Genomic DNA, 23,869 nt, shown 5'->3' on the forward strand with positions numbered 1-23,869 from the left:
ACAAACCATGCCTGAAATCCTGGAGAGTCATTGTTGCCGATCGATGTCAACAATATTAGCCCAGGTGAACCAAGTGGAATCAGTTGCCTGGTGTGGTTGTGGGCTCTCCCACACTAGAGGCCTTCAAGGGGCAGCTGGACAACCATCTATCAGGGATGCTGTAGGGTGGATTCCTGCACTGAGCAGGGGGTTGGACTAGATGGCCTTGTAGGCCCCTTCCAACTCTGCTATTGTATGATTCTAAGTCTAAAGCAGTTTCCTCTGTTCCTAAGCTGGGTGACCTCGGGACAATCATAGGCCACAGCTAGACCTAAGGTTTATCCTGGGATCATCCAGGGTTCTCCCCTGCCTGAGCACTGGATCCCCTGTGTGTCACCTAGATGAACAGGTTTGACCCCTGGACGATCCAGGGATAAACCTTAGGTCTAGCTGTGGCCATAGACTCTTATCCTAACCTGCCTCACAGTGTTAGGATGGCTAAACAGGATGGCCCCATGAACCAGTAGAGGCTGGTGACTCCGAAGTTAGTGGGGTGGGGAATCTGCTCCAGGTTTCCATCAGAACCACTCAGAACTCCAAAAGAGCAATTGAAGGCGCTTCACACCTTTAGAGTTCTGTCTGGTTCTGACTTGGAAATGAACCCATAGCCAGCAGAGCTCTTTAACACCAGGCAAGCTATGTTCTCAATGACCACCCCCATTTATTTCTAGTAGCATAGCAACTGTATTTTGTACTAACTCCAATTGCCGAGCCATCTTCAAAGACCGCCCCATTTATTACTCATTTCAATAGTCTAACCTGGAAGATAGAACAGCATGCACAGGTATCTCAGTCCAAGGAGGGGCTGCAGAAGGCATTCTGTGCCACTGGCTCCACCAGTGGCACAGCTGGATTTAAGAGCATCCTCAGATTGTGAACCTGATCTTTAAGGGGGAAGTACAACCTTATTATTATTATTATTATTATTATTATTATTATTATTATTATTATTTAAAAAATTGCTTTACATCCATTGAATAGTTTAATCTTTATGCAATCCAGCACACTGTGACGTCCTGTTGAAAAATCAGTGCCCGCTTGGATGGTGTCCAAAATGGAACGAAGATTTAACCTGTCACACAGAATCAGAGTCAAAACTGGACGTTTCCATGGGGACAGTGATGCTTAATGGAGTTAATAATGCTGCTAAAAATAGGCCTAATAATGATCAATTGTTGGCTGCGGCGCAATATGATTTCGGGCTTCGTGCCCACCTGTCCCCATTGTGGCTACCACCAAGGAAAGTGATGTTTCTGGGCTCCATTCCAGCAAGAACTGTGGAAACGAGCAACATGTTCAAGCTAATGCCAGGGACTGGGACAGCGTCATTAGCAGCTGCATATTCCTTTCTGCAGCCCGGAATCATTGCAAGCAAGGCTCCGAAAATTTGACGGTCAATGGGGCTAAATAAATGTCTATAATCACACCTTCCCTGTGTAGTAAGACTGACGCGGACACATTCAAAGCCTGCAAATCCTCTCTGAGGATTAATTTCCTGCATCAAGCATTCACATGCCAAAACCCGGCATCCTTTGAGAACCATCTGAAACATTCCTACCCAGTTTGGACACAATTCAGAGACTTTGAGCAGTTCCCATTCATTTCAGCGAAGTTTGGGTTATCACAGATTGCGGTGCGTCAAGGACAGGACTCTTGTTCAGAAGAGGTTGATGCAGATGCCTTGATCAGGGCAAGAGAGCAGTTCTCCATCAAGGACCAGGGATATCTCCTTGGCTTCCTCCCTGCCAACCCCCTGAGAATTCTGGATTTGGGTTACTGAACTCAGCATTTAAGACCGACAGTTCTCCGCTCTCATCCGCAATCATGGATTCGCACACACAGCCCTGACTATAGTTACATCCATGGTGAATTCCCTTTCTTTAATGGGCTGACTGACATGGAACATCTGCCCTCGTTCCACATCATCTAAGTGCACGAGGGATGAGTTCGCTTAGGCCCACTATTATACATGAACCAAAACCAAGAGGCAATTATTTTCCCAGACTCACTGCAGACTGCAGGTGGAGGCTAGCCTATTTGCACGCACACGCACCCCACCCCAGAACCCTACTTGCATGTAGGAAGGTGGTAGGTAAGAAAGAAGAATTCATCCCGGCCATCTCACCAGCATGCTGTTTTTCTATGTGTATTTTTCATGGAGCAGCATTCAAACTAGGGCTGTGCACAGACCCATCCACCCCTGAACTGCTTCGTGGCCTGATCCACAACTTTTGGATCCGCCCCTCCCCTGCTCCGCTCTGCGGAGTGAGATCTGGAGGGGTGGATTGGCATTTTGTCCCCCCCTTCCCTACTTACTTGCCTCTGTGGCGGGCAGTGGAGGCAGGTAAGTGGGGAAAGGGGGCAAAATGGGGGCTGAATAAGCCCCCCTCCCCCCTGCCCCCTTACCTGGCTCCACCACCGTCACCGCCAGGTGAGCCCCCCTCCCCCCCTTACCTGCCTTTGGAGCTCTGGATGGAGGCGAACCGCTTCGCCTAGATTCGCAGCTCCCCCGACCTGATCCGGATCCGCCTTTGGTGGAGGCAGATCGGGTCGCTCTGCTCCGGATTCGTGATCCGAATCAGAGTTGAGCACAGCCCTAATTCAAACATGCAAAGTCCAACCTACAGCCTGAAGCGGTACAGTACAGGTAGAGCACTATCGTGTGTGAATCGAGGTCTTGGCCACTTGCAAGCAAAGTTCCGGCTTTTAGGGAAGAGTCAATGGCATCTCCTTCGCCTAGCTTTTAATTCTGCCTGCTAGTCTCTTGACTGCTCTTCCAGATCCCTGTTTGCTTCGTGTGTCTTTTGTGCTTGATTACTTAGCATACGCCATCTTTATATACTGCTCTACACCCTATAAAATTCCTGAGCAGAGAACGATAAAAAGGAAGCAAAAAAGAATTAAAATATAGGATTAAATCTTGGAAATCAAATTATGCCAATAAAACCATTGCTGGTCAGTCGGGGAGATCTGTCTTCAGCAGGTGCTGAAAATGAAATCTCAGTGGCCGTGGAGTTCGATGAAAAGGGAGCAAATACACTGAAGGCTCTCCTCCAAGTGGACTCCAAATGGACCGCAGGTTCATGCAGAACCAACAAGGATGGCTTCATCTGATGACCTCAGTGACCGGGCAGGGTGGAAAGAGAGAAGGAGCACTCTCAAATATCCTGATTCCATGCTGTTTACGGCTTTAAACACCAAGAAGAAGACCTTAAACCTGGCTTGGTGGCAAATAACTAGTGCAATTCCCTCAACAAAGGTTTTACATGCTTAAAAGAAGCAACCAACTACATTTGAGCTGCTGCATTGAGCTTCTAGACCAAAGTGAAGTGCAGCCTCACATTATATTAATATTAATAATGAAGAAATACCAATCATACCTGAAACAAAAATGAGGAGGAGGAGTATCTTCATCATAGCTACTCGGAGATTTTGACTTTGCCTGGAAAAAGACAGCCTCTCCAGCAACTCTTCGGGAGAGGAGGTAATTCTCAACGAGGTAGCGTTCCCTCTCTCCTCTGTTTCTCTCCACGGCACGTCATTGCAACTTTCTGGAAATGCCCAATGCAGTCAGCATTTCAAGACCAGCTTCCGCTCTTCAAACGCTTCTGAGTTCCCATGAGGTCTAAGACTCGCCACGCCTCCTGGTTGCGAAACTGATCACAAATAGCCTTGAAATTCCGTTTATATGCCGGTGTTAGGTGGCTGGCAGGAATCGGTCTAGGAATGGAGGCGGGAGAAGACAGGGTTTGGCTCCTAAGAGGATTTCCTCCAGTGCTCTTACCTGGAAGGCCGGGCCTGTTGCTGTCTTACATGATGGTCTTCGCAATAATAATTGCGAGCCAAATAGCTCCTCTAAATCAGACTTATGCATTGGCATCTTTGGCGTCGACAGCAATTAACCGCACTCTCTTGAATTACCTCGGGTAATGGAAACTTTCTATTGTCTAATGAAGAACAATCACTAACATTGCAGGCCAGGGCAGTGGAAGCTGGTGTCGGAATATCCAGGCTGCCTGTCATCTTTCTGTCTCCCTTTAATTAAAAGACATGCTACGCCGTGATTAATGGGAGTTCTCCACCAGGGCTCGCCTCGGCGTATTTTAGAAGGCGAAAAATACACCACCCACCCCCTTTCCAGTAAGATTATCCCAATGGAGAGATCCATTACCGGCAGTAAGGCTAGGTCGATGAATAACTTTAAACAAGGGCCATGTTTTGAAGGGAGCTAGAATTGAAGGGCAAGTAAAGATGGCCTCCACCTACTGATTCTCCCGCATACGAACCAATACCAGGACAAGGGGCTGTTTAACCCTGGGGGGATCTACACTATTGCTTTTAAAGCGCTTTAAAGCGCTTTGAAAACGTTTTGAAACTTGTATATGCAGTGTGTCCTCGGCCCCAACAGTTGTCAAAACTGTTATAAAGCACTTTAAAGTGCTTTAAAGCAGTAGTGTAGATCCCCCCCAAATCTGTCCCACTTTAAAAGCAGAAGAGACATTGGCAGAAGGAAAGGAAAAGGAAAGGAACCTCTCGTGCAAGCACTGAGTCATTACTGACTCTTGGAGGGACGCCAGCTTTTGCTGATGTTTTCTTAGCAGGCCTTATAGTGGGGTGGTTTGCCGTTGCCTTCCCCGGCCATTATTACCTTTCCCCCAGCTAGCTGGGTACTCATTTTACCGACCTCGGGAGGATGGAAGGCTGAGTCGACCCGAGCCGGCTGCCTGAAACCAGCTTCTGCTGGGATCGAACTCAGGCCGTGGGGAGAGTTTTGGCTGCAGTAACTGCTGCTTTACCACTCTGCGCCACACGAGGCTCAAGTTTGGCAGAAGGACCCAGTCCTTATCGTGTGTCTCCCTGAGTAAGCCAAGAGGCAGGCAAGTGGCTGTGAGCAGCCAAAGTGCTATGTGGAAGGGGGCGGCTCTAATGTCAGTGGGGTAGTGAATCCCCTCCAGGTTTTGGTCACAACCAATCAGGAGCGATCTAAGGTCCTTCACCTCTGAAGGAGCTGTCCAAGGTGCTGCACCTACAGATTCTCCCATACGGTCTGCAAGCAGGAGAAACTGTACATAGAGACCATCTTGGCTGCCTTGCCATTCTTGCTCCATTCGAAAATGGAGAGCATTTGCTGGCAGACAGAAGCTTCCCTTCCCGTGGGCTCTGCTCCTGAAAAGGAGACCTTGACACGAATGCTTTCAGCATCAGTGCAGGAAGGATAGAGGGTGCAAGACCTCCAAGAGAACCTTCAGCTGCTGACTGGCAGTTTTTTAGGCTTTTTTTTTTCAATTTAGTTGCGTCCCCAATGTGGTGAGAGCCATAACGGTCTTAAAAAGTTGAGATGATACCTTAGGTTGGGCCAGTTCACAAAATGGGCATTACTTGGTGTTTCTACACCTGCCTTTTTTCCAGGGATCATCCCTGTGCATGCAAATGCCACACAAGGGATCCCAGGAGCAGGCAGGGATGATCCCTCCATTTTCCGGGAATCATCCTTAGGTGTAGAAAGGGCCTCTGAGCTTGCTTTGCCTGAAAAACAAGCCAAGGGCAACTCTAAAGATCATTGTGTGTGTGTTTGCAACAACAACAACAAAAATGGTGCAATAAATAAAACCAGAAATAAATATCTGCAAAATGTTGCTATCGGAAATTTAGAAGTTGAGCTTTAAATGTAACCTCAAAACGTCAACTGCAATTGCAAGAGTTCCACGACATACTGTTCGGAATGATCTTATGGTGCAGCTATGGGAAAGAAGTACTAAAGCTGAGAGGCAAAAATGTGTTAAAGGCCTGGGAGGATTTGAACCCAGGTCTCCAAACTGCATCTTTTGTTTTGTTTTTAATCCACTGAGTTCACAAGGGTCACTGTACGCTTATAAATCCATTGTCCACATCCTAGAGGTTGAAGCTAGTGAGAGAGGCATGGCATGGGATGGGATGGTCTCTTTCCATCTCCTCCGAGAACGTTATGTCATATCGCTGAACGTGAACTGAGGCACGGACACCTCCTTCCCTCTTTTTCTTCTGCCTGGCATGGCACGTGGCTGCACCCTGCGTACCACTCAGCAGGAAAGCAGCCATCTAGGCCCGGCCCCTCTGGAATGGCCATCTGAATTATCGAGATGGTGAAAGGTTTATTATGCAAACATAATAAACGTAATAAGGGACGTGTTTATTATGCAAACAGCAACTGAGTTATGTGTCCTTTAAGACTACTAAATAGTTTTTAATTACTGCTATATCAGTAAATCCCATAAATATGCAAATGCAATTAGTTCACAAAATAGGTCCTAAATATCTTTATTCCTCTCCAACAAAGTTCTTTGAAGTTAATCGCTGGTTTCCTTTGTTCGCTCCCTTGGCAATGGTGCTGAAAATGATGGAAATTATGACAGATGTACAAATTCGGGGGGGAGAAGCACGTTTCCCCCCCTTCATTCAAATGCCACATCTGGACAGGCAAAGATGAGATATGGAAGAGGGGAAGAACAGTTCGACGATGAACCAACCCCTCCCAAGTAAGAAGCTTTATTGTTTTGCTTGCCGCAACGCCAGAGTGCTCTGAGCTGTACATAACAAACATATCAAGACAAGTGGGACCTCCAGCAAAATGTTGCTGTGCAGACTGCTGCTACTCCATTCCATTCCCACCAGGTTTTCCATTCACCCTACCCAAACAGCCGATCTGTGGACACCGAACATTCTCAGTTCACATTGGACAGTTGTTGTTTTCTGGTGTCTCCCCCCTTGGGGTTTGAAATGGGGCCGCCTTCTTAGCCTGAAGCATGAAAACAAAAAGAGTGTGGTATCTTAAAGACAGTACCTGACGGAATGCCTCTCCGAACATGAACCTACCCATACACTGCGCTCAACTTCTAAGGTTGTCCTCTGAGTGCCTACTCCGAGGGAAGCTCGGAGGATGGCAACAAGGGAGAGGGCCTTTTCAGTGGTGGCCCCCCAATTATGGAATAATCTCCCCGATGAGGATCGCCTGGCACCAACATTGTTATCTTTTTGGCGCCAGGTCAAGACTTTCCTCTTCTCCCAGGCATTTAACAGCATTTAACAACATATGCTAATAAGTTTGTTTGTTTTTTAATGGACCCCAGAACTGTTGTTGTTTAAATGGGTGCTGTTGTTTATACTGTTGTTTTTATATTTTTGATGCTTTAAAACTGTGTATAATTTTTAATGTTCACTGTTTTTAACTTTTGTAAACCGCTCAGAGAGCTTCGGCTATGGGGCTATATTATATTATAAATGTAACCAATAAATAAATAAAATATAACGGTATTTATTATAAAAGCATGAGCTTTCATGGGCTACACCCACTTTGTCAGATGCAGGAATGGATAGAAACAAGATGGAAAAGTTAGTTACCGGCCGATAGGAAACAAACATTTGTTTGTTACATTTGTGTTACTTACATAAACCTTGGGTTTCCCTCAAACCTAATACTTACCATTTTGGCTACATAAACACTTGAACTCAAATCCTGAATGTCAGAAACAGAGGGCACGATAGATGTTCCCTTCTCCACATGATGTATACCCAGGGTTGTATGTTTGCACATTTTTTTTATTTAATGGATTCAGGTGGGCTTTGAATAAAGACAAAATATCTTCTACATGTCAGGACACCCTCCTTAGCAAAGTATTTAGAAAGTACCATTCAAGAGAGGGCTATACCAGAATTGGCAGTTCCTGTAAGGAACCACCAGAAGGAGCTCATTTGCAACTTGATGTGTCAATCCTACGAAAGCACACTTGGAGCTTTATCACACCAGGGTTATACTGTGCAATCACTGTGAATTGCGTGCAAAGGACTCCGAAGTTTTCCAGCTTATAATCTGCTTTTGTTGTGAAGTACTCCCATGCATCCTGCTTTAATTGCGCTTCTTAGCCAAAAGAAGTGCAATATTTTGCTACTAGTTTTCGAGCGTATCATTTGTTGTTTTCCGAGCAGCCACTGGGGCACAGGAGCAGGATTTAAAGAAAAATTAAACAAATGCTTACAACTGCATAAGCTTTAAAGATAAAGGCATCAAAATTTACACAGTAATAGATATTAAGGAGAGCTTTAAGCATACCAAATTTGAATCGGATTGGGTCATCCGTTGATTTTTTATGATTTTTTTTACATTTCCCTCCTTAAACCCATTTCCTGGTATGCAAAGGATCTAGCCACCTGGTAGCAACAACAACAACGGTGAGAGCTTAGCGTGTAGGGGATAATTCCAGGGAAACAGGTACATGGGATGAAGCTCTTAGGTGGGAGTAAGTCGCATTGAATACAGGGGAATTGAGCTCTTAGCTTGGTATAATTGGTTCTATGGAATGGCATTGCCATGAAAGGTCCCCTAGAAATAGGCAACTTCAAAAACAAAAAGGACTTCTGCTGCATTTACCGTGAGGAGCTACTTGAATAGAGCAAAATACTATGGTCCATTTATGGTCCATTTATAAAATTATTATTATTATTTATTTATTTATATAGCACCATCAATGTACATGGTGCTGTACAGAGTAAAACAGTAAATCGCAAGACCCTGCCGGATAGGCTTACAATGAATAAAATACCCTGATTTGTGATCCAGCCAATATGCTTAGGATTGGTTTTTAATGTTGGCTTACTTGTATTGTATTGTATTATATTATTTTCTGTTGTGTACTTCTCAGATATTTTTCATGGGCTGAGCAGTATATAAGCATAATAACATAAATAAAACTCAGTAGATACGATTTGTTTATTGGCTTATTTATTTATGTATTTACTACCCCACCTTCCACCATAAACCCTTATGGTGGTGCTTGCAATAATAAAAAGAATCCTTACTAGCAAGACAAAATAGAAAACCAATATTTTATTTATTTTATTTTAATAAATCATTTGTATCCCGCCCTGTATCATTGGGATCTCAGGCCGGTGTACGGATAAAATACATAACGTAGATAAATAGATAAATACATGACGTATAAAGCCAGCAGATAAAAGATAATTACAGCATCTCATATCTGTCGTTCAAACTCTACCAAACAGGGACACTGTAGGGAAACAGAGTTGGCACCAGGCAAGTAGGCCCTAACCTACACCTGCCAGTTATCCCGGGGTCAGTTCGAGGTCATCCCTGTGCATCCCGAGGGTGTCCAAAGGATGACCTCTCACTTGTCCCGGGATAACAGGAACCACGAGTCAGTGAGTAGGACCAATTTCCTGGCCTTGCAGCTCTTGTTGAGTTCAAAATATGACTCATAGAATCATAGAATCGCAGAGTTGGAAGGGGCCTATAAGGCCATCGAGTCCAACCCCCTGCTCAATGCAGGAATCCAACCTAAAGCATCCCTGACAGATGCTTGTCCAGCTGCCTCTTGAAGGCCTCTAGTGTGGGAGAGCCCACAACCTCCCTAGGTCATGGGTTCCATTGTCATACTGCTCTAACAGTGAGGAAGATTTTTCCCATGTCCAGCTGGAATCTGGCTTCCTGTAACTTGAGCCCATTATTCTGTGTCCTGCACTCTGGGATGATCAAGAAGAAATACTGGCCCTCCTCTGTGTGACAACCTCTCAAGTATTTGAAGAATGCTATCATGACTCCCCTCAATCTTCTCCTCTCCAGGCTAAACATGCCCAGTTCTTTCCATCTCTCTTCACATGGATTTGTTTCCAGACCCCTGATCATCCTGGTTGCCCTCCTCTGAACACACTCCAGCTTGTCTGCATCCTTCTTGAAGTGTGGTGCCCAGAACTGGATGCAGTACTCAAGATGAGGCCTAACCAGGACCAAATAGAGACTCTTCCCTGTTCAAAATTAGTTTGCAGGGGCACCCTAAAAGTCCTCTGTATCATACCTTTTTTTGTTTTGTGTTTTGTTTCTTGTGGAAAACTGTGGCTATCATGCTCATTTTGTATACTCAGAGTGCCATCTGGGGGCCAAGTTGGATTTTTCGAGATGGTTTGGCTTCAGATAAATGCTAGGAAGGAAACCTGCCAGGACCTGCTGTCATTTGTAATGGGAACAGTGTAATTTCATTCAGTGAAGTCACATTTCTGTCCTAGAATCACGCTGCAATTTGTGGGGTGGGGTGGGGAGTAGTAAAGTTCATGGGACATCCCATGAAGCTGATTGGTGGGTGATTTAGGACACATAAAAGGAAGTGTTTCACGCAGCACATAGTCAAACTATGAAATTCACTACCACAACATGCAATTATGGCCACTGATTTGGAAGACTTTAAACAGTGGTTAGATACATTCCTGGTGGAGAATGCTATCAAGAGTCCATCTAGTCCTGATGGCTATATGCTACCTCCAATATCAGAGGGAGTAAGCCTATGGACCCCAGCTGCTGGGGAACATGGGCGGGAGGGGGCTGTTGGACTCGTGCCCTGCTTGTGGGTTCCTGGTCGACAGCTGGTTGGACACTGTGTGAACAGAATGCTGGACTAGATGGAGCCTTGGTCTGATCCAGCAGGGCTCTTCTGATGTACTTACCCCTTCCATGTGATCAGGAGTTCTGTGGGACTGGAGCATCTGATCTAGTAAGCATGTCTGCAATTGCAGACTTAACCAATCTGTGCATGTTTAGCCTGGAGAAGAGAAGATTGAGGGGAGACATGATAGCACTCTTCAAATGCTTAAAAGGTTGTCACCCAGAGGAGGGCCAGGATCTCTTCTCGATCCTCCCAGAGTGCAGGACACGGAATAACGGGCTCAAGTTACAGGAAGCCAGATTCCAGCTGGATATCAGGAAAAACTTCCTGACTGTTAGAGCAGTGCGACAATGGAATCAGTTACCTAGGGAGGTTGTGGGCTCTCCCACACTAGAGGCCTTCAAGAGGCAGCTGGACAAGCATCTGTCAGAGATGCTTTAGGGTGGATTCCTGCATTGAGCAGGGGGTTGGACTCGATGGCCTTGTAGGCCCCTTCCAACTCTGCTATTCTATGATTCTATGATTCTATGTGTTCGTGCCTCTGTAGTTGTCAAAGCAAGATCTCTCTCAGATGTTCCAATCTGCACTTTACTAGTGCAATGGTTACAAACATTCACGGCCATGTAGCATTTTGATGAGTGTGTGTATGTGTTTTGACAAACCAATTCTAAGAAATAGGAAGTTGTACTGTTCATTCAGCCTCATTTTCCCCACTGTGTAAAAGAACGACCTATTGTTGCATTCTGATGGAAAGAAACAAAGTATCTCATGGTTTTATTTCTTTGTTTAACCTTTTCTTTATACACACAGAGTGCTTGTCAGCTGCCAAAACAACAAACAAGGTCTGCAATCCTGTGTAAACGTACCTCAAAATAATACAGCGGCTTTTACTTCCCCAAAAGAAAAGGATGGTGCTGCAGCTACCACGATGGTGGAACACCTCAGAGAGAGACATCAATGGAACTCATTGCAGCTCTTTCGCTTGTGAATATATGCCGCTGGAACAGCGAAAGCCATGGGTGGCATAGGGAAGGAACACCTTTGGGCCATGTTCAATACTCGCCCAGGATTATGACCATGCGCCTATCATTGGCAGGACAATCAGTTCAATGGGAGAAGGGAGGTTTTAAAAATAGCCGCCCTGACCCATCTCCAGAACAAAGGACAGGATATGATGTAACCCAATTTCAAAAAGAAATAAGGAGGTACCTGCCACGACACAGGCTCCGAACAACAGACCCGGCCGCAGCTACTCCCTGCTCAAGCCAAGCACCACCGCTTGATACGCCTGAGGCAAGGGATAAAAACCCACCTTCCTCCAAACTACGTGGAGAAAGGGGTTTAAATTGGAGAAGGATTTTAATATATATAATCATGCGCTGTGAGTTATATCTGCTGAGGTGAATGATTGTCAGAGTGGGTGTTAAATGTGTAAACTTAAGATGATAAATGCCAAACAGACACGTGGGATTTTTGTGGTAGTTTAAAAACAAAACAATCAAAATTTATTTTTAAAAGTTCATAAGCTTTGTTTCAAATAACAACATTTAAAAACCTTTTTGAAACCTTCCATACAATCCTGTCACTCATTCACATACGCGCTTTCCTTTTTCTCACACAATCACTCTTGAACTTTTTTTATTATCAGTATTGATTGATATACATCCACTACGTGCACACCACACTCTAAAGACACCACTCCTGCTGCCGGGGTAAGAGCCACCCGGGTCGGAGAGCTCAGCTTCCGCTTCCGCTGAGTTCTCCGACCTGGGTGGCTCTTACCCCGGCAGCAGGAGGCCGGCGGGGAGGCGGGGGCGGTAGATTCCCTCCAACATTCCTAAAGTACACATATGTAACCTGTGATTCATGCACATTGTTCTTTAAATGTTTGCTAAACGTTTGCTAAATGTTCATTAAATGTTTGCCAAATGTCTATTAAATATTTATTATATGAGTACTGACTTAGATAAATCATATTGAGGCTTTTGGTATGTGTACAACACACTGGGTAACCCAGGCCATAGCTAGACCTAAGGTTTATCCCTGGATCATCCAGGAGTCAAACCTGTTCATCTAGGGGTCAAATCTGTTCACCTTGAATTGCTCTTTTGGAGTTCTGAGTGGTTCTGATGGAAACCCAGAGCAGATTCCCCACCCCACTAACTTCGGAGTCACCAGTCTCTACTGGTTCATGGGGCCATCCTGTTTAGCCATCCTAACACTGTGAGGCAGGTTAGGGTAAGAGTCTATGGCCACAGCTAGACCTAAGGTTTATCCCTGGATCGTCCAGGGGTCAAACCTGTTCATCTAGGTGACACACAGGGGATCCAGTGCTCAGGCAGGGGCGAACCCTGGATGATCCCAGGATAAACCTTAGGTCTAGCTGTGGCCATAGTCTCGGTACTCCACCCCCAGTATACCACCGTGAAGGTAGATCATTACTCAAATGGTAGGGTATGTGGCATAATAATCTCCGGTCTGTTGTTGACTGTGAGTAAAAAAGATCTGAACTGTGCAGCATACGCTATATTTGTCTGGCCTCAGGTTGTGCACGCTTGCAGCTTACAGGAGGGGGGGGAGGAACTCCGCTTATGGGACAAAAGGGCTCTTTGCACACAATGGGAGCTCTTTTGCACCCATGAACCTGGCTTCACAGCACACCATGAGCATGTTGCTAATGCTTCCCTTCCTAGAAGCATTACAGGATATAACATTTTGAAAACGGTTTGAAAACTGTCTATGGACCATGTCCTGGGCCCCAACAATTGTCAATACCGTCATAAACCATTACAAAGCAGTAGTGTGGATCCTGCCCTGAACTCTCATGTTGGGAATCCAGACACAAACTCCCATCGGGAGGCCCTGTGCCATTCCAGCAGCTGGGGGGTATCACCAGGAAATGTCACCCCAGGTAGGTAAACAAAGAAAGGGAGCAAACGTGTTATAAAACTTAAGAGCTGAGACTCTCTCCCGTGTCTCTGTCCTATTTTATGTGAAAACGGTGTGTTGTGTGAACTGTATTCCTCCAACTACTCCCAACAACAGGGAGCAGTGTCCCATACACAAGGGAAACACTTGCCCCTGCGTCCAGGTAGGCTCTCTGTGGGCAAAGGCCAGGCGCTCTGCTCTCATCATTGTCACTGCTGGCCAAACATCCCCATTCCCCTACGTGCCTCCTTCCCATTCAGAATTTCCTCCATCCCAGATGTGGGCAGCGTTATCTCCCCTCACAAACATAATCCCCTCACAATGACAGAACACAGCCATTCCAGCGGAGAGAAATGTGATGGGCAGAAAGTCTGCTTTCTTTTTTCCTCATCCTTCCCCATCCCGTTTTTCCTTTTCTGTCATGCCTTTTTCCATAGTAAGCCAGGTCCTGTCTTGTTTTTTATTGGTGTGATAAGCCTTTGGGGCAGGTTAAAAAATTACGCAATAATAGGATGACTATATGAAAAGCAGGACAGGGCTCCTGTATCTTTAACAGTTGTATTGAAATGGGAATTGCCACAGGTGTCATTTGTATATGTGGAGAACCTGGTGAAATCCTCTCTTCATGACAATAGTTAAAGCTGCAGGAGCCCTGCCTCCTTGACCACATACAAAAGAGGGCAGGGCACCTGCAGCTTTAACTGTTGTGATGAAGAGGGAGTTTCACCAGGTGCTGCCTGCATACAAATGACACCTGCTGAAATTCCCTTTTCAATACAACTGTTAAAGATACAGGAGCCCTGTCCTCTTGTTCCATAGGGTCACCCTACACAATAACTACACAAATAAATGACCAGTGCGTTGGATTGCTTTTTTGAAGGTTTTTGGGCTCAAATTTTAGGGCACCATCAGATGCATGTTTAGACAGAAAGAAGTCCTACAGTTCATTGTAGGATTTTTTCCTGCCTAAACATTCATAGGATTATGCCCCTTCATCAAGTAGATTTATTTGATCACTTAAATAAGAAAAATAAGAGCCAAGTGCGCATGCGCCAAAGAGAAACGGCGGGAGGGGGAACGGCAGGCTCAAGGGTATGCGCTTGGTAGCAGGGGGCGGCGCCCAAGAAGAGCCAGCGCGAGAGACATAATAAACCCCTGCGCTGAGGCGTTTGCACGAGGAGAGCAGTTGACTGGCGGTTGGCCCCGCCTATCAGGCGAGGGGGCGGCGGCCGGAGAGGGCGAGGAGGAGGGCGCGGCCGGACCAAGAGCCAATCGCGTTCGTAGAAAGAGGGGCCGGCCGGATTTATGTGTTGTCGTTGCGGCTTGGGGGCGTGGCGAGTGCGGGGAGGGAGGGGGAGGGGGCGGGGCGGCCGCCGCTTCGTGGGCGTGGCTTGGCGTGGGCGTCCGTTGAAAGGGAGGGGGCGCGAGGGGCGCCTCTCGCGCTTCTGTGGCGGCGAAGGCGAAGGCGAAGGCGAAGGCAGGCGGGCCGGGGACTGGGCGCGATGACGGCCGAGCTGCAGCAGCAGGCCCCGGAGGGGGGCGCGTCCGCTGCCGAGAGCCGAGGGCGGGTGAGGAGTTGAGGCGCGGGGCGGCGGGCTGCTGACCTCGCTGGCGGCTGTATACTGGGGAGGGGGGGGGATTGGCGGCGGCGCCCTCTTCTCCTCTTCCCCCCCCCGGCACAGTAGAGGGTCCCCACCTGTGCCTGGTTGCTTCCTCCTCCTCCTCCTCCTCTCTGTGTGTGAGAGAGAGATTTTATAAGACCCCTCATGCTTTTGCAAGGCCTCTTTCCCTTCTTTTCCCACCCCCGTTTGCATTTATGTTGGGGGTCCCTCTTCCCCCCTGCTTTAAAGCCATGAAACACCCACACCCACGTTTCCTGTTTTAATACCTTTCTCCTCCTCTGCCAGGCTTTCCTCCTTGACTTATATGTACATGACTGTATCGCTTTTTAACAGCAACAACAACAACAGCATGAGTATCGCTTTTTAATAACATGACTGTATCGCTTTTTAACAACAGCAACATGACTATCACTTTTTAACAACAACATGAATGTATCACTTTTTAACAACAAGAATGTATCGATTTTTAACAACAACATGTATGTATCACTTTAATAACATGGATGTATCGCTTTTTAACAGCAGCAACATGACTATCACTTTTTAACAACAACATGAATGTATCACTCTAATAACATGAATGTATCGCTTTTTAACAACAGCAACATGACTCGCTTTTTAACAACAAGAATGTATCACTTTAACAACAACATGAATATATCACTTTAATAACATGAATGTATCGCTTTTTAACAACAACAACATGAATATATCGCTTTTTAACAACAAGAATGTGTCGCTTTTTAACAACAACTTGAATGTATCGCTTTTTAACAACAAGAATGTATTGCTTTTTAACAACAGCAGCAGCAACATGCTTGGACTGCCTGGCAACGAAGTGGAGTTCTTTGTGGTTGTCTCTACCAGCGGCAGCAGAGGGGTGCCTTGCTCTCCCTTGCTGGCCTTACCGGACTCTTTTGGGGGTGGGGGGTGTTTAAGTTCCCCATAATGGACGGATAATGGCTTCCTTATCTCCTCTGCGCCCAACTCCTGTTAACATGAGGAGGGCTGTTATTTGAAGGGTGTCCGCGGCCTCCCTGTGGAGGATTATGAGGTCCTCTCTGCTTTGGTTTCTTCTTGGAGTTGTCCTTTTGAGGTATTTGGAGGCTGGGAGCCCAGCTTTCACAAAGGCTCCCTTGGGCCTTGGCTCCAAAATAATTCTCTAATCTTTTATGTATTTAAAACATCTGAAAATAGCCACTTACGAGGGAGTTTTTCATCCCGGGCATTCGCAAATCTTAATCAGCAGCGAGACAGAATAAGGCAATTAGCCTGAGACACTAATAGAGAGAAACTATGCTCCTTCCGTTAGTAATTACTGAGGATTTGAGATGGTCCTAATGGTATAATGGAACGCTGAGCCTACTGAAACTGCATGGTTACGTCTCTGAACTCAGATTGCTCTCAATACTATCATTTGGCACATAACTCTTATCCGGACTTGAAAAGAACTACTCACCTGGTCCCAGTGACCAGACACAACAGCAAGTGCTAACTAGAAGAGGTGTGACTAGCTGGCTCTTTTACCAGGCAGATCTTCACAAATAACCTGAACTCGCATCCTCCTTACTCAGTGCAAGGGGGGCTTAGGATATATGCTGTTCAATATGGGGACAAAGCAAAGGACTCCACTTGTGGTTGCGGCTGGTTTAGTGACAATGTAAATACTGGGAAGCATCATGTTTTACTGTAGAACATGCTATTCCTGTTTGAGAAGGTAGGTGTGTGTCTACCTGTATGTAAGCAGCAAAGCCTCCTGTGGCTTGTGGTGACGGCCTGTTGCAGTCAATTCAGCCATCCCTTGACAAGCCTCTGTGGGCCTAAGCGTATCATACGTTTCGGGAGCATTTCTTCCTATTTGGTTTTTCCTCCTATCAAAACCATCATTTTCTTTAAGATAAGACAACTATACAGGTGAGGAACAAACTCTTCTTTTTTTTTTTTAGATGAGGCAAACCATTTTGTGAAATTACAACCCAAATGAGGCTCTCCAAAACAGATATAGGAAATCTTTTCTTTTTTAATAGTCACACTGTTTTTTTTTTAAAAAAAACGCATTCACGAGTCATGTTTCTGGATATACATTAATGATTTTAAAGTTTTTTTGAAACTTCTTTGATCAATCTGGGTTTTCTTTAGGAGGAAGATATATGTACAGTTTTTTTTTAATCAACTAATGAAGCCCTAAGGTTTGGCGACTCTCTATGCTAAACATCGACAATGCATTGTGACCAGCCAGTGGGGGATGAACTTTTTCACGTAAAGTTAAGGATACTAGGGAAAGTATCTGGGTAGTAAAATACCTTTCTTAGTGGTTTGTTTCAGTGAGTGTTAACCATGGTCCTGTACTAATTTTAATTATTTGTCATTCATGATGAGATCACTTTTTTTTTCCTGAGGCAGAGACAACTCTTTGGCAGACCAGTAGCGTTTCTCTGGAATGATGGTGTTCCCAGTATTACCGAAATGACTTGCTGTGTGCTTCCCAATACTAAAACTAGTAGCCCATTACCCTTGACATTTTATAACCCTGAGTCTTTTAATTTTTTTAAAGTGACTAAAACACATGGAAAGCTGTTCGCTGATAACAAATTAGAGAAGTGTAAGATTTGATTGATGTACGGCTTTGCATTCCTCCTACATTGTTTTTAACTTTTGTAAACCGCCCAGAGAGCTTTGGCTATGGGGCAGTATATAAATGCAATAAATAAATACATATGTACATTTCTAATTCCATTTTATATATTCATGAAAACAGCATTTCATCTGCTACTCACTATCAAGGTTGCTCCATCTTTTGTTAGGAGTTGGTTTCTAGTCCTCAAGAGCATTGGTTGCATTGTAATAGGTGGCACAAGGGCCGCCAGTTGATGTATACATGTTTTAAGTAGATTGCATTGGTCAAATTGTACTTGTATCTAGCATTATGCCTGGGGTACACTTAACACTTTCAGAGAGTCTGGTGTGTTTCTGAAACAGCATTTTTCTTCTTTTTTCTGGAGTCTTGGGCATGAGATTCATACTTGCTGTACTGTTAAATATGAGCTGCTTGAATATGCATCCTGTGCAAATGCTTGCCAGTCCTTTCTGAACCAGCTATGTGATATGCACCTTGTGGCACTGGTGTTTCTGAGTGAATTTTTGGGCCCTTTAAACATTTTTTAAAAGAATGGATTGCTGTCAGCTTAAGACCGTGGGAATTAATGGGACCTGGTCGTTGACTTTCCTTTTTCCATGACTTGAATAGAAACAGGTACATGAAATGTAAGCCTTTTATTCAGTGCAGTATGGTCCAGAGGCCACCGTGCCTGTACTCCCTAATCTACTTACCTACTCCCTGGAACTTTTTAAGTAAGTCAGAAAACTAGACAGTACGAACTCCATTAAGCAGCTGATCACAGAGCACTTTGGAGTGGGGTCTGGTGTGCTGTGTATCTCTGGCACCTTGTTGTAAATGAGAAATGACAAACCTAAATGGCATGTGTGCAGCCAGCTTAAAATAGCTCCTCGCCAAACCCCTGCAAATTCCTTGGGCTCCTTATATGTCCGATAGCATCTGCTGCTTCTTTTTGGTGGAATAAATACATGGGCCTCTAGCCCCTGCCCTCGCCCCTTCACTTCAGTAAAAGAGCATTTAGGCTGATATTGTGCGGGCCAGGTTGTTATTCCCCTTTTAAAGGGCATGCATTCCTTTTTAATAAGGAAGTAGCTTACGTTGAGGCACCGCGTGGGATAGATTGCATTTTATTTTATTAATGTCTATTGGTGTTGGGAGTGCGCAAGCTTTTCACTTGCATGCAGAATTGCTAGCAGAGCCCTGGAATAGAAAAAAGAAGAAAAATTATATGTTTCTCACATGAATTCAGTGATGGTGATTCCCCCTTGTAAGGGAGGCGTGCCTGTGAACGTTACTCAGAGGATATGCCCTTTTGTAGCACCTACAGCAGTATTTAGGGATGCTCGTGTGAATGCAAACTGGTAACGGCACATTAGCTGAAACTTGTTTTGTTCAGTATGTTGGCCTGTATAGACTTCTGCTGAATCTTCCTTTAAAAAACAAACTATTGTACTATAGAGTCCATGGACCAGTGTGCACGTAACAACAGCCCATGGATTAAACACTTCTGCTTTTAATCAACAGCCTACAATCAGCTCCTTCATAGGATGTTGAGTTTGATGTCCAAATCCAGGCTGATGGGTTGTTTAGGGGCTGAACACCCCTGTGATTAAGTCAACAACAAATGATAGATTAACTTCTGGGTTTAGCTTCTAAACAGCCCAGTTGTCTGGTTCAGACATCATGCTAAGCAACCTATGACGGAGCCAATTGTGGGTTGTTCAGTACAATTAGAAGTGGTGGGTGTGTGGGAGGCAGCATGCCCACTCCCTCTCTATCATATTCATGCCTGACAACCCATGGGTTGTTGTATTTATTATTATTATGTCCTGCCTTTTTTCCAATACTTTGAACCAGGCGCATATGTCTATAGCAGTATAGGCCTTGCATTGCAGTGGGTGTGCTGTTATTCCTTTTTCTGACATGCTTTCTCTGACATGCTTTCTCTGTCTTATTTTAATGTAGAACTGCAGTGTGCTCATAAACCAGCTGAGAGAAGTCACCGGCATTCAGGATCCTGAGTTCCTCGATGCAGCCCTGAAGGTTCATATTCTTTGCTGACACAGACATCATTGGCATGCTTAAAAATGACTGCCACTCTTCATGGCATGGTGTGGGCTAGTTGGAGGCTCGATGTACTGTGCAGGTGTTTAAATCAGTGCTTGAATGGCTCTCAAATGGTAGTGCCTCCTCCTCTTTCACGGCTGCATCCTAATTCTCTCTCTCCCCCCCCCCTCCACCCCACTGCCACCTGTCTTCTAGCTGTACTCTAAAGCTAAGAGAGGCAGCCGTATTTTCCCAGAGGGATTGTTCCAAGCCAGGAAAAACAGACTTATGACTGCTGACCGTGCTGCCTCTCCTGGCCTTGGAAAACACCTTCTTAAGCACAGCTTCCTTACCAAAAGTTAGAATAACACAGACATGTCAAGACGGCTTTGTTTTTCCCTCTGGAGACCTTTGCAAGCACTGCCTCAACCTTTTCTGTCCAGAGACCTGTATGTACTATTTAGTAGCCCTTATGAGGACGTTGTTCGACTTTAAATCTTTCTTTCTTTTGTTATCTGCATATAACAATTTTTTAAAATAAATTTATTTAAACCTTCATTCTCCTTGCTCCTACCCAAGCGGCGGATGTGCTGTGATTTGAAAGATCTAATCCCATGCAATGTTCTGTGTTGCAAATACTTTCTTGCCCTTTGTTGCTAGGCTGCTGATGGGAACCTATATCAGGCTGTTAGCTTTCTCACTGAGGGCCGTGCTGAAGATCTGGACCAGGAAGCCATCGCTGCAGAACCATCCAACTATGAAGGAAGTGAGGTTGGCGAAGAACAGGCAACCAGTAAGTGACATCTTGCGTCTACAAGCAATATTCTTGGTCACTGTTGGTTACACGTTCCGAGGGAAGGTTAGATGCAGGTTGTGAAAACTTTCCTGAGACTCTTGGGGTAATCCGAGACAAGTAAGGACCCATTAACGGTTGAGTAAAATGAGCAGTATTGCTAACTTTGTTTCATTCTTATGATGATTCTTTTTTAAAAAATAAATAAATAAATTATTTAATACTTCAAACATACATCAATACAATAAAACAATACTACATAATACATAAAATATTAGATAACATTTGATAACATATATTCTAGCTTATTCTATTAACATAATCATACTTAACATAAAAGTGCTCCCCCCAACCACGGGATCTTATTCCTGTTTCCAAAATCTCATTGCTTCTTCTGGAGGTGCTTTCCCACTCCCCTTTGATAATACAAATTCTAGGAACTGTTTCCATATTCCCTCAAAATCATTCGTTTTTATCATTCCTCGTCTAACTTTTATTTTACATATTAATTTGTCATTAATAGCAATATCCCATATTTCTTTATACCAATCTTCTATATGATAATCCCCTTGAACCTTCCAGTTCCTAGATATCATTAACCTTCCTGCTGTTAACAAATTCGTTATCAATTCTTTTGTCTCTTTACTACAATTTAATTCTCCATATAATGATAACAATGCCACTATAGGTGTCTCTTCAATCTCCAAATTTCTTTTATCTCATTAAACACCATTTCCCATAATTTTTGTACAAATTCGCATTCCCACCACATATGTAAATGATGATTCTATAAAGGGGCAAAATGCAGCAGTGAAAAATAATTTGTAATTGTATGCTTATATAGATAAGTCCAGAGTAGTTCTGTTAAATGGAAAATGACCTTCCATGCGCCTGGTTGCAAACCATTGTTGTTTTTTGCTGGCTGTACTCAAGGCCCTGATCCAGAAGTGTACATCTGCCTTTTGTCAAACACTGGCTCCCTCACAGATGCCCAGAACATTACACTGGATCCTCAACATTGGAATGCATTTGAAAACCTTCTTTCCGGCTACACTTTAGGATGCACATTTACATTCTTTTGTGCACAAAAAGCCTCTGAGTCAGGGAGGTGCATTTTTGTTCTATTAAGAGTACCGATAAACTGCTTACTACAATAAAATCTTAAAAGTGCTTCACATATAAATAAAGTTACATTTAAATGCACTATTAAAAACAATTTCAGCTGTAGTAATAGAAAAAAGAACAATACAAGGAACAGTAAGCTGTACCATATGATTAATTGCAATTAATAACAAGCCAGAGAAAATGTGGCTATCCAAGGGCATTTTCAGCAGGTGTTTGAAACGTTCAACCATTTCTGCCTCCTGAACTGCATGGGGGAGGATTTTCCAGTGGGTGGGTGCCACCACCAAGGAGGACCTGCCTTTGAGATATTACGTGGTGACCGTCTGTTGGTTGTGGAACTACCTTCGATTGCCTGGGTATATGTAGGGGAAGGCATTCTGCTAGATATCCTGGTCCCAAGTTGTTTAGAGCTTTGTCAACAACATATAACCTTGAACATGTTCTCTTAGCGCAGGTGTTGTGTGAACATAGCAGGGTGTCCCAGCATGCACCCTAACTGCTGCATTCTGCTTTAGCTGCAGCTTTCAAACCAGGCACAAGGGAAGCTCAGCATAAATATTATTATTATTTATTTATCATACTTATACCCCGCTCCTCAGCCAAAAAAGGCTCTCGGAGTGGCTTACACTTAGCAAAAAAGACAGACAGTCCCTGCCCTCAGGCTTACAATCTAATAAAGACATGACACACAAGGAAAAGGAGTCAAGGAGGGAGGGAGGGAGGAGAGAGAAAGAAAGAGAGAGAGAGAGAGAGAGAGAGAGAGAGAGTCCAGCAGGAGCAGGCCCCGATGTTACTTCTGCCTGCTCCTGTCTCCTCGGTCCTTCTTCTTCCCCACAGGGCCAAGATGGCAGTTTGCCCTGTAGCGGGGGGGAAGAGTCCAGCAGGAGCAGGCCCCGATGTTACTTCTGCCTGCTCCTGTCCCCTCGGTCCTTCTTCTTCCCCACAGGGCCAAGATGGCAGTTTGCCCTGTAGCGGGGGGGAAGAGTCCAGCAGGAGCAGGCCCCGATGTTACTTCTGCCTGCTCCTGTCCCCTCGGTCCTTCTTCTTCCCCACAGGGCCAAGATGGCAGTTTGCCCTGTGGGGGGGGGGAAGAGTCCAGCAGGAGCAGGCCCCGATGTTACATGCTTGCAACGTGCCTTCCTCTATGCAAGAGCCTGCTGGCCTTTGCCAGTGCTGTTGGAAAGGAAGGCAGGCTAGAAACATCTACAGAATATTTTAAGCTCCCTCTTGTGAGTCACCAAAACCCTACGACTGCGGGAAGGGGTGGCATTGCAAGGAATATTTATCTCTACCTAGATATTGATGGACTCCTTGGTTTCCAGGTCCAATTGATGCAACACAAGATCATAATACTGACATGCAGAAAGTCATTTCTTCTGGGGATCAGGATTTTCCAAGAATTCAAGTCCTGGAGAAGGATCCTAACACACCAGTGAATGTGTATGCAGTGTTCTTTTCTTTGTGGATGTCAGCTCTCTGATGGTCTGTGAAACCTTCTCAATTATCAAGCAGTTGTATTCATGCTGTGGAAGAATTGTCTGCATTGTTGCCGTTTACCCAGGTTATGCTTGTGTCAGCCAAATGTTTTCCTTTTACACATCTCTCACAGTCTGGTCCTTTATCAGATAACCCTGTTCACTCTGCCACAGTCAGTGTAGTAAGCCCAGGTAACATACATCTTGATTGTCCTGGAATATGTATATAGGCAAGAGTTAAGGCAACACATGACCTTTCTGCCCACAAAAGGTATACATGACAATCTGTGTACTTGGCATGGTTGGCTTGTCTCTTTGAGTAGAGAAGTGTTTTGGCTGGGGTAGCTGATGGTACCTACCACTTTCAGGGGCATTTTCTGCACTCGTGTTCAATAGCACCTATCCATGAGCACATGAAGCTTAATGTCGACATAGCCTAATTCCTTCTTGCAATACAGCACAGTTCCTGGGTGGTAACGTCTTGCTCTGTGTTCCCTGCCAGAGGCTACGAGTCGAGCCTGTCTGAAAACAAAATTTGCTCCAAAAGGAAACGATACGAAGCTTTGGGAGACGCCACCGCTCAGAATGACTGGAGGAGAGCTGGTGATTGGCCAGTAGGGCTGAAAAACGTTGGGAATACTTGCTGGTTCAGTGCAGTCATACAGGTAAGATGGCGCTCCTGAGTTTTAATTGCTAGGGCTTATGGTATTGTTGTAATAGTTATCCACTACTTTTCAGGGTACCTGACATGTTTTGCTAATCTGTCCTTGTGTTGACCTGCACTTTCATTCACATCT

General features: G+C 44.9%; 1 protein-coding gene across 4 annotated transcripts in view; it reads left to right on the top strand.

The window, feature by feature from the left end:
- Positions 1–14,870: 14,870 nt before the first annotated feature.
- Positions 14,871–23,869, top strand: part of USP28 (ubiquitin specific peptidase 28) — a 43,432-nt gene continuing 34,433 nt past the window's right edge. For all 4 annotated transcript variants that reach the window (XM_063139148.1, XM_063139150.1, XM_063139151.1 and 1 more), the window contains exons 1-5: positions 14,871–14,962; positions 19,599–19,676; positions 20,340–20,472; positions 22,920–23,037; positions 23,575–23,737. In XM_063139148.1, coding sequence (XP_062995218.1) covers positions 14,897–14,962; positions 19,599–19,676; positions 20,340–20,472; positions 22,920–23,037; positions 23,575–23,737 — 558 coding nt within the window. In that variant the 5' untranslated portion in view covers positions 14,871–14,896. The remainder of the gene's footprint in view (positions 14,963–19,598; positions 19,677–20,339; positions 20,473–22,919; positions 23,038–23,574; positions 23,738–23,869) is intronic.

Source organism: Elgaria multicarinata, chromosome 12 (genome assembly GCF_023053635.1).
Source record: "Elgaria multicarinata webbii isolate HBS135686 ecotype San Diego chromosome 12, rElgMul1.1.pri, whole genome shotgun sequence".
NCBI lineage: Eukaryota > Metazoa > Chordata > Lepidosauria > Squamata > Anguidae > Elgaria > Elgaria multicarinata.